Here is an 11,685-nt window from a genome sequence, read left to right as displayed (position 1 = left end):
TGTGTGTGTGTGTGTGTGTGTGTGTGTGTGTGTGTGTGTGTGTTCCATGAACTTTATGGCTGTTCTTAGAATCAGAACCTATACACTCAGCAAAGGCACTTATGTAACGCTGAGCTCATAGTCGACTAATTGAATTTCCTTTGTCTGAAAAAGATCTTAAGTGGTTTTGCAGTCCAGATCATTGGGTCAAGACTCATTTAAAAATCCTTTAATGCAGGGGTTCTTAACTTTTCGACCTTGGGGCCAAACTTGTTGAATCTAAATTGGAGCAAGCCCCGTTCAGATATAAACAATGTACTGATCAAAGTGATAACTGATCTAAATCTTGGTTTAATTTGTAGTTTATTTGCATTGTAAATAAATAAAATGCACATACAGTTTAACACGCAAAGGCCTTGTCAAATAAATCATGACATGATTGTGACAAACATGTACATACCTGCCAACATTTTCTGGTGGCAGTGAGGGACATTAAACACGTTAGCATGTGCCAGCTGCACAATGTGATCCTAGGAGAGTCCAGGTGCATACCCCCCCAGAAAATTTAGAAAAAAATCTTCTCAAAAATATGCATTTTCCAGCCATTTGAAGTGCATTTTTTCTTAGGATACTTAGGTTACTTGGAATTAATAAAAACATAATTCTTCATTTATTGCCTTCAACTTTTGGTTTAAAATGTTTCCATTTCTCAAACTTTTGCTAGCAGCAGGCTAAGGTTCTTCTTCTGTGTATAAAAAAATGTTGTCAAACATCTGAATGGTGCAGTACCGCTACTAGTGGCAAGAAAGTGTATTACAACTCAGTCAATTAAAAACCAATGACATCCTGACGCCCTCAGGCCCATAGTTGAGAAAAAGATTTTTTTCTTGAGGCCCTCAAGGTGGCGATAGCGGCTCAATTGTGAGTTGCAGCTTGGGATGCACCGTTATGAAAATTTCAGCTGATATGGATATCCGAAATTATTGGTGTTATTCCCAATAACCGATATTTACCAATATTACACAAATGCACAAATTATTTATATACRTGTACCCACAAATACACTTGTCTTTTTTCAACAACGTAAAAAAACAACCAGACCGCTGATGTGGCGCTCTACTTCTGTTATTCCTGGCTGCGCAGCATCACTAACACTAGCACGATCAAACAAATACCTTTCAACCAACCATTTCCCCTCCCAAAACCAAAACAAAAAAGCTAAGATATGGGAAATCAATATCAGACGTTAATATTGGTCCAATAGAGGTGGGAATCTTATACTATCTCACGATTCAGTTTGATTAGATTCAAAATCAATTTTTCATTCAAAACTAATAATATGATCCCATTTGTCATGTTCCCAAAGTGCTCCATTTTCATTGTGCAAACCTTGCACACAATGAAGCTCATATCAAACTCATTTAGTAAAAATAACAAAATAATCCCAAATCATTGCCTTCAACAAAGATGTGGCTGATTAAATTTCTCTTTACTCCATTTTTGTAGTTTCCTCTTTGTTTTGGTGCTTTCTGCGCATTCATTCATTCATTCATTCATTCATTCATTCATTCATTCATTCATTCATTCATTCATTCATTCATTCATTCATTCATTCATTCATTCATTCATTCATTCATTCATTCATTCATTCATTCGTTCGTTCCAGAACCTGCTACATGTTGACGTCAGGGCATCCCACATAGTTACAAAGTAGAGGCTGACAGCCATTGAATTTGTTCGTTAAATTTTTAAAAATTTTTTATCGATTTTTGGATATTTAAAATCAATTCTGAATTATTGTAAAAGAGAATCACAGTTCTGATGTGAATTTTTTTTTTTTTTTGGTGCACCTCTACGGCCCAGTTTTACTTATCGGACTGATACAGATATTCTCAAAAATGACCAACATTGGCCGATACCGATGTTAATGCCGGAAAAATTCTGCATCTCTAGTCACGGCTCATGGGTTAAGAAACTCTGCTTTAATGTAGATCACAATAATTGTCTTTTCGTGTCCCTTCTTCACTTTTTCCACCTTGTCTCTCTTCCAACTGTGTATCATCCTCACTTTTTCCCTTTTATCTTTTCGTCACCAGATCTCTGAAAATTTTTACTTTGACCTGAACTCTGATCAGATGAAGGGATTGCTGAAGCCTCACACGCCTCACGTAGCCATATCCACACTGGCTCGCTCTGCCATCTTTTCCATCACATACCCTTCCCCTGATATCTTTCTGGTCATCAAGGTACTTGGAAGCCTAAAAGATGTAAATTAAGCATGAATATTTCTGTGTAGTGGGAATAATCATAAGCACGAGTTGTATTTCAGCTTGAAAAAGTCCTTCAACAAGGAGATATCGGTGAATGCTGTGAACCCTACATGGTGATGAAAGAGTCTGATTCCTCTAAGGTACTGAAACTAATGTGTGTTACTGTTGCAACACTTTGCACTTGCAGCCAGTGTACACGTGGACCCTTTTTAAAGTCTGGCCACACATATTACCCAATTCTGTCTGGATAAATTTCAATATCTATCGTCCTGTTTGATCGGCTCACGCCATCGGCTGATTCAGCATATTTTCATCTCTCGTGTTCTTCTGCAGCACAAAGAAAAACTGGAGAAGCTGCGTCTTCAGGCAGAGCAGTCTTGTGCTCGTCTCGGCCGTTTCCGCATGCCCTTTGCCTGGACGGCCATTCATCTGCTCAACATCGTCAGCAGCGTGGGGAGTCTCGATCGGACGGACCCAGACTCCGACTCTGGTACTTGCTGATTCCAGATGTCGTCTCTTTTATGCACACTGTTCGAAACGTCCCCCTCTCTTTCCTACAAAGTGCTCAACCGACTGTTTTAGCAAAAGTGTCTAATTTAATTGACATGGTTTGTTTTTTCTGATAGAACGGAAGGGTCACGGAACCTGGAATGAAAAAAAGAAGAAGGGATTCGAGAGGATGAGTGTTGGGGATGAGATGTGTAACTTTGCTACTTTCCGCCCAGCGACACTCACAGTAACCAACTTTTTCAAACAGGTCTGGGTAATTTTGATGTTAATGACTTGTTTAGTAGTTGTCTTTTTTCATACTGTAGTGTAAAATAGCCAAATTAACCGTTGTTCTGTGATTAAAATGTTAGAATAGGAGGAGAAACTTTAGACAGAAAACTTGAGTGTTTCAGACTCAAACTTCTTGCCTTTTGCCAAATGAACACTAGAAATAGGTGCTAGCTTCCCGCGACCCTGAAAAGAAGAAGCGAATCATTCAGCTGGACTCTAAAGTGGAACTGCAATGCTTTGGTCTAAATTAATTTTTATTGTAACTCCACAATCCCCTCTTTCACCCCTTTTCTGAGGTGTGTCTCAGATCAACACGTTTTGAGGCTGTCTCTTTAAATCCAAACAAAGTGCTTCACACCYCGCCTCCCTCCAGCTTCCTGACTGGTTCATTCTAGTTTGATAGAGGGGGTTTACAAATATATAATGACGCAGAAACTTTAAAAGATGTCAACAACAAAGACTTGTCCAGCCAGCCTTACATGTTGGAGCTTGTTGACGTCTTTTAGTTAAAACTGAACAGGTTGAAAAATATGATCCAMAGAGAACATAAAGATATCTATGCAGCACCGGGAGAGACTAAATTAAAATTTTCTGCACTCCTAGAGACACCAAGTACTCAACAAAATACATTTAGAGGCTAAAAATTTGGATTTTGCATTAAGTGTCTCTTTAAACTGATTAAATAAAGCTGAATAAGGATCACTTTTCTACACCAACCTAGTTGAAGAAGTGCTGTTTTGCAGCTACAGCAACAGGAAGCAACTCTTCTATTCTGTCTACCTCCTCRCCTAAAATACATTTAAAATTTTCTAACTACGCCATGACAACAATTTTTATTTTGGGATTTCCCCTCTTTCTGGCTCACTTTATCACAACGTGCAAAAATAAACACCAATTGGACACAGGACACTCTGTGATGCTCTGCATTAGGAAACAAATGTTGCCTGAATGAAATAGGAACCCTTAATGTAGCTTGTCTGCAATTTTTATTGAATATATTATTTTAGTTAGACTATTTAATTTACTTTTTTTTTCAAAAAAGTTATTCATTTCATTAAAAAAACAAATAACTATATACAATAGAAAACAAAGAAAATACACAAATTAAAAATCTAAAGAAAATGAAAGGTAGCAGAAGAATAAATCTTATGTCTGCCCCTTTTAATCTCCAGAGTATATTCAAACAAAATATAATTTAAAAATAATACTAAATAAAAAACATCAACTCAAACAACAATTCTTATAGATTCACATTTTACTTTCCATATATCTTCAAAAAACTTGCTTTTATCTTTCTCTTAAATATATACATAGATCTGGCATTTTTAAGATCAGCCTCCAGACCATTCCACAATCCTATCCCCTGGATAAAGTACATCTTTCTCTCAAGCAAGTACGAATATATAGCTTCACAAAGATTTCTATCCCCTTAAGATAATAACAACTGTTTATCTTAACAAAGTTTACCTGAATGTTGGAAGGTAATATGTTTCTGTGAGCCTTGTACATAAACAGTAAAATATTTTCATAGAATTTCAAAATTTTCCGTTTGCAAAATAATGTATTTGATGGATGGTTATAATCTTTTCTCGTGATAATTCTTACGACCCTTTTCTGTAAAACAAAATTCATTCCAACTTCATTCCAACTGCAGTTAGACTGTATAACACATCATGATGTTATCAGTCACTTGGACAATTCACCTACACTGCCGTCACTAATATGCACCTTCATATACATTAATTTATTTACTGTACTAGGTATATGTACATTGTTATATATCACGAGTATAGTGTTTTTTGTTGGTTTTTTTTTTGCTTATCTTTCTTTATTCTATCTTACCCTGTCCTGTTTTGAGCTGCTGTAATGTGCAAATTTCCCCACTGTGGGATAAATAAAGTTTTATCTTATCTTATCTTATCTTAAAATTGGTTTTGTAATTGTTTTGAAAGCTTTACCCCAGAATTCAATACAGTAAATTAAATGTGGAACAATTATTGAATTGTACAACATAAGCAGAGCCTTGTCATTAAATAACTCACAGACTTTATACAGTACTCCAGTAGATTTAGATATTTTTGTTCTTAAATAATGTATGTGAGGTCTCCATGTCAGCTTGTCATCAATGATGACACCCAGTCATACTTTAAAGTATGATGATAAATAAACTGTTCAGTCCTATCATCCAAAATGTAGATCTCTCCGTTTCCTGTACTTTTGATCAGTGTTTTGTATGTTCCTCAGAAACTTTCTTTTGAACTAAAAGCCTATTATGAGTATATTATGAACCGTGCTTCTCTGTTTGTGCACCAAGGAGGGTGATCGACTGAGTGACGAGGACCTCTACAAGTTTTTAGCAGATATGCGCAGGCCGTCCTCTGTCCTGCGACGACTCAGGCCTGTCACAGGTAAACACGGCAGGCTCTCATTATCAACATCTTCCTGCGTGACGGTCGATTCTCTGATGTAATATTTCCTGATCTTTTATTTATTTATCGATTATTTATTTTTGTCTTTTAGCTCAGTTGAAGATCGACATATCCCCAGCCCCAGACTTGCCACACTATTGTCTGTCACCAGAACTGCTGCACGTGAAGCCKTACCCTGACCTGCGTGTTCGGCCAACCAAAGAGGTGCTGGAGTTCCCAGCGCGCAACGTATACACACCGCACACCACGTACAGGTGAGTGTTCAGCTGTCAAAGGTGCACGCTCGCAAACAGAAGCTTTGACCTGTTGAGCAAATGCACCTGATCGATGCATGCGTGCCTCTCTGTGTAAGCTTTTATTTTTCTGCCTTCAGGTCAATCTGTAGTTTTACACAAGCAGGATAGAAGATATCACAAAATAAACTCTTTTTTAACACGTTTTTATTGACATGATGTAGTACTTTTAAAAGAAAAATACATGTCGCTTTTTTATACTTGTTTAAAAAAACATTCTAACAAAGTTTTCAATAATTTAACAACCTATTTTTTTATATTTTCTTTTTAAAACTTAGCTATGAACACGAAGACACAAAGGATACACAACAAGCCACATCAAACAGGACAAAACCTAAGCTTGCATGAAAGTATTTGGTGAATACTCGTTCGATCTACAGCGTATGTTGGTCAGAAGGGAGTGCAGTGACATTGAGGAGTTGCAATCTAGAAGGACTCTTGGAACTTGAAACCACTACATTGCTCTAGTCTGGAAGAAGGAAGTAAAAYAACAACACTGGTGAAATGAAATTGATTAAAATTAAAAGAAAAAAAAAGTGTTAAACAAGCAATTTACCATTTTTTGCAGTTTGGAGAGCTGCTCGTTCTGATTTTTGAGATTCTCTTTTTGAAACTGGGTCAGGAGTTGTAAACCCTGCAGGATGTTGGAGTGCTCCTCAGCCCGATCCTAAAAGCAGGGATTAAAAAGAAAAACAAAAACATTGTTTATTTGATTCTTAAGATGATGAGTTACTTCTGAGTGGCCTTGGCTAGTTTTCAGATTTACCTTCAGCTCCTTGATGCTGTGAGGTGCAGAGTTGTTCAGATACGTCTCCAGCCTCTTCACTTTTGTCTTCAGCTCCTCCTCGTCCTTCTCGATGCCGTTCAGCTGGGTTTTAGTCATCAGAGTCTGAGCCTGTTGCTTTGCCATCTGGGCCTGACAAAAGAGCATCTGCTCGTGTTATTCTCTTCTTCGACAACAATCTCGGTGAAGCTGGCAGCTGCCTGTCCTAGAATGCAACGTGCATCTCTCTACCGCTCTTGAATGAAAGAATGTGCTCTATACATGAACAGGAGAGGAAAATGCAGTGAATGAGGTGATTTTTAAAAAGAATTAATTTGCTGTTGAAGCATTAACGGCAGTATAGGATTTATTATAGAAATAGTGGAGGCGTTTGTCTGTTTTTGTTGTGTCTACAGCTGTTTAATCTTGATGTCGAAAAATGCTCCTGCACATTTTTCCTAAATAACATCTCCGCCCGCTCCACATAAAGAACTCATGTTGACGTTCCGTTCTTTCCTACCTGCAGCAGCTGCACCTCTTCTTTTATCTGTTGCTCCGTCTCCGCGGCCTGCTCCGTCTGCTTCCCCAGCTTTTGGAGAGTATCTTCGTGAGCTTTCAGAGCGTTGCTGATTTTTTCCATCTTGGCCTCGGTGGTTTCGAACACGTAGCTGAGAGATTCGCTCAGCTGTATGACTCCGAACATGAGCACGTTGACTTCTTCCTGCGGTGCGGGCCTCTCTTCCATCCGGCCGGTCTTCCTGACGGGGTTTGCACGGGCCGCACTTAAACCCAGAGCTACACAAAGCAGGCTCAGACTCCAGATCATCCTGATAACTCTTTCCTGCTCACTTATTTAAAATATGCTGTTTTCTCTTACGGATATGCCCAGTTACACCTAAAAACAAATGGTTTGGCGTAAAGCTGATGCAAACTTAGAAGTGAATGGTGTGAAAATGTGTATTAGTCCCAGAGCTGTGCAGAGGTTGACATCAGCTGCAGGATGATGACTCTGAAGGCTTGTGTGCCTTTTATAGTGACTGCACACGCAGCGTCGTGGTCAAACATTAGCTTTTGTTGGTTTGATCTCATGTCCAGAACATGGCCTTGGTCTCAGTGACCTGCTCTTCACACACGATCACCTGGGCTCTAATTTTAACATTTAGGTCACAACCCCTTGCAACATACACACTAATCTATGCGAAAACACTGGTTTGAAGCTAAAAATAGTAATGAGAAAATATCAAAGTATGTGCAGTAAATGTTTTCTTAATGTTTTATTTTATACGGTGATGAGGCAGTTCCCCTTTGACATGACCAAAATCAGCTGTTTCAAAATATGAACAATATTTACCCCTGATGTTTGATTTGGACAGGGGGTGTTGACATTTACTAGTGAAAACTGTTGGGTCACACTTCTCTCCTGCGTGCACACTTACTGAAATTAAGACTTTTTAAGTTTTATCCTGAAAAACTGAAGTAAAAGGATGAGATATTGCTGACGTAGCTGGCAAAATGACAGAATAAGGAAGTAATAAAAGTTTACCAATGGCAGGTCTAGATTTATGAGTCTCTACTTTGGTCGTCTCCCATTTTTGCCTAATTTTTATGTCRTCTTCAACCTCTCAGGAACCTGCTCTATGTTTACCCACAAAGCCTGAACTTCAGCAGTCGTCAGGGGTCAGTGAGAAACATCGCTGTGAAAGTTCAGTTCATGGCAGGAGAGGACCCAAGTCAGGCTTTACCGGTGGGTTACATTCAAGGACAWCCATGTGACGTGGCTGTAACGCTCTTAGGAAAATGAAATGTCGTACTGACTTATGAGTAGACGTAGGGATGTGCTCTTTAAAGATCTACACTGCAAACATTGCCTGACCAAGTCTTACAATCTTATCCAGCCAAAAGATATCTTTGATCTTGTTTTGAGACTGACAYARWAAGCAAGAGCAGTGTGTGTTAGATTATTAATCCTGTTAGCCTGGAAACTATCTTTATTTGAAGAAGTTCAATCAGATGGCWGATTATTTCTCTTAATTTATGTCTGAATCTTCTTAAATTAAGGAAAATCAGTTTCAAAACAATTGGCTGGATATAAGATTGTAGGACTTTGTTAGATGGATTATTGTTGCAGTGTATCCAATCACTGGCTGTGTCCAAATTCAGGTTGATTACGTCCCAGCGATGCACCAAGGGCCATCCAAATTCTAAGGCTCCTCCAATTGCGGTCCACAAATTTACCCTCCTTTTCCCCCGATGTGAGGGATGGGTCAGGTGTATCCTCAGCCCACCCTGTCCCAAGATGCATTGCAGCCAATCGGGAGATTTTCTTTTTTTGTTTGTTTGTTTTTTAATAAAAATCTGACAGTACAAAAATTGAAAGTTTGAAGCGATTGTGTTAGGTTTTTGTTATTTACATAGACATGCTTTTTAATATTCTTGTCAGAAATCATTGTATGAGCTCGTATTGCAGCTCCCCTAGTTATTTATGTGTTGCCTCTAAACTGATTTTGCTAATTTATAATATTATTAATATTAAAATATTTATATTGTGTTCATTTTGATCTATTTTTGATCTTCATTGCGTCTGTTTAGCACCGTCATGATTGTTAGGTGACAGGACATAAGCTGGGGTCAGGGCAGGATTGAAGCTGAAGACTAAACCGTCAAATTTACATCCACTTTCTTCYRGTCTTCACAGTCRATAAAGGACTCGRCCCACGTAGACCACGTAGGCTGGGTCCTTCRGAGGACRCAGCCCCTGAATTTGGACACAGCCATTTTCAGCATATCATCTAAGTTTCTATTTGGTTTTGCACAATTATTTAAAGCATATTTTAGCACAATGTTCTGCTAAAAAAAGGAAAAAAACCTCACGTCAAGTAGATTAGGACTGARAGATAAATAGTGTAAAAAGTTTGTAAATAAGAAAACACTTTCTATTCGAACAGGTTTTCTTTGGCAAGTCGAGTTGCGCTGAGTTTATGAAAGAGGCCTACACTCCCATCATCTACCACAACAAGTAAGGCTGAAACACCCGTCGATCCGCTGCCCGAGTCGCTCAGACTTCTTTATTCCAGTTGTCTTTTTGTTGAACGTTGTTTAACTTCTGCTCACAAGGTCCCCAGAGTTCTACGAGGAGATGAAGATGAAGATTCCTGCCAATCTGACAGACAACCACCATCTACTGTTCACCTTCTACCACATCAGCTGCCAGCCCAAACAGAACACTCCTCTGGAGACCCCTGTGGGCTACACAGTGAGTACACTCTTGGCTCACATTTAATGCTTTCACCCACACGCTTCACTTGTCTGACAGCTCTTTTTTTGTGGGAGCTCACACGTCTCTGTGCCTGCAGTGGATCCCTTTGATGCAACACGGCCGACTCCGCACCGGCTCCTTCAGTCTGCCCGTGTCTGTGGAAAAGCCTCCGCCTAGCTACTCCGTGCTCACTCCTGACGTGAGTGTTTTTCAATAAACTGTGTGAATATCAATTCGCCTGCCATCACCCGTTTCCTTGTGAGGCTCCGGTGAATGGAATGAGTAAAATTGCCCTCTGATAGGTTCAGCTTCCAGGCATGAAGTGGGTGGATAATCACAAAGGAGTGTTCAATGTCGAGGTGACAGCAACCTCCTCTGTTCACACTCAGGTACACAAATATGCTCATTATACTGAGTTTTGCTGCTTAACCACGTGCTGTTCTCTCCTACTGTTAAAACCTTAAGTGGTGTTAATTTAGTCTTTTAATAAATTAAAATGATTAAAAAGTATTTTTTTGTTAATAAAATAAAATATTGTGTATACCTTCAACCATTAAGTACCATACAGTTTTGAATAGCAGCTTTGTATGAATCTGTAGCATAGTTCTATACATTTCTAATATCAAATGCAAAATACTTTTATAAATGCTTTTTTTATAGATCTCTATTATTGTTGTACCTCTAGGATCCACACCTGGATAAGTTCTTTACTCTGGTTTACGTTCTTGAGGAGTACTCCTTCCCGTTCCGCCTCAAGGATGTAATTATAACCGAGGCAAACATGGAGGCGGAGCTGAAGGCCAGCATGGCAGCTCTGAGAGGGGCTCAGCTGGATACCTGTGTCAGGTTCTTACATCAGCTGCTCAACAAACTCATTCAGCTCATCGTGTACCCTCCAGTCATTGCAGGTCAAATTGGTGAGTGGATTGTTGTACAGTCAGTTCCACTTTAGGAAACCTGAAATGTTTTTTTTTTTTTTTTTGCAGAGGTGTATAGTAACGAAGTACATTTACTTTGTTATAGTGTTCAACTAAATTGCTCCGGGGGCCACAGTTAATGCAGGTCAATAGCTCAGGGGCCAAACATCCAGCAATTAAAGTCAAAAAAATAAACCAAGTATTACAAAGATCTGTTACCTTTGAAATAGTTTATTTTGCTGCATTTAATCATGAATAAAACATACAGAACCACGCAAAAGTAGTGATAATAAAACAATATCAAAAACAAAAAGAACACATTATGCCTACTGTTTAACACAAATATTATTTTGACATCTCTGACTTGCCAAATTTTAAACCAATTTTATTTTCACTTTCATAGTTTTATCTTCAACTGTTTGTAGTTTTAACTGTCTTGAGTGTGCGTAGAAAGCTTCTRGCCAAGATTCTGACATTTCTGTAGATACCAAACATGTCTATGTCTAACTAAAATAACTTATAAAAGTAGAAAACTGGGGTTTGGGCTTAACAGATGAGTGAACCAATCGGTGGGCCGAACTTTGGTCACTCACGGGCCGCCAGTTGAATATCCCTGTTATAATGTTTAAGTAATTTTATTATATTTTTTTGAGGATCTGTAATTTTACCAAGTATATTTTAAAACATAACTTTTACTGTTATTTTGTTCCACTCAAAACATTTTTGCTTTTTTACTTTAAAATTTTAACATCTCATAACATGTTACAAATACAGATATGTCCAGAACTCATGAAAGGAGTTGTTTATGCACTCTAAAAAAAAATTAAGTGTTGAATTCACTTAACCAAGTTTTGTCAAATGGTTCCAGCCAAGTTGAATGTAAAGCAATTTACACATTTTCTTTCACAGATAATGTGTAAAAAAACAATGTGCTCAACTCAGCTTAGTGAAACCAGTTGACTTTACTTATTTTTTATAGTGTGTAAAAGTACTTTTAC

At 38.3% G+C, this 11,685-nt stretch overlaps 1 protein-coding gene across 3 annotated transcripts in view; it reads left to right on the top strand.

The window, feature by feature from the left end:
- dock6 (dedicator of cytokinesis 6) overlaps positions 1-11,685 on the top strand; it is a gene marked incomplete in the record, with an annotated part of 33,574 nt that overhangs the window by 5,566 nt on the left and 16,323 nt on the right. For all 3 annotated transcript variants that reach the window (XM_014024275.1, XM_014024283.1, XM_014024268.1), the window contains 12 exon segments: positions 2,076-2,225; positions 2,309-2,389; positions 2,583-2,739; positions 2,876-3,006; positions 5,344-5,437; positions 5,550-5,712; positions 8,141-8,258; positions 9,460-9,530; positions 9,629-9,767; positions 9,868-9,969; positions 10,073-10,159; positions 10,456-10,687. In XM_014024275.1, coding sequence (XP_013879729.1) covers positions 2,076-2,225; positions 2,309-2,389; positions 2,583-2,739; positions 2,876-3,006; positions 5,344-5,437; positions 5,550-5,712; positions 8,141-8,258; positions 9,460-9,530; positions 9,629-9,767; positions 9,868-9,969; positions 10,073-10,159; positions 10,456-10,687 — 1,525 coding nt within the window.

This window comes from Austrofundulus limnaeus, unplaced genomic scaffold, assembly GCF_001266775.1.
Source record: "Austrofundulus limnaeus strain Quisiro unplaced genomic scaffold, Austrofundulus_limnaeus-1.0 Scaffold4, whole genome shotgun sequence".
Classification (NCBI taxonomy): Eukaryota; Metazoa; Chordata; class Actinopteri; order Cyprinodontiformes; family Rivulidae; genus Austrofundulus; species Austrofundulus limnaeus.
This window is presented reverse-complemented; position numbering and strand designations above follow the sequence as displayed.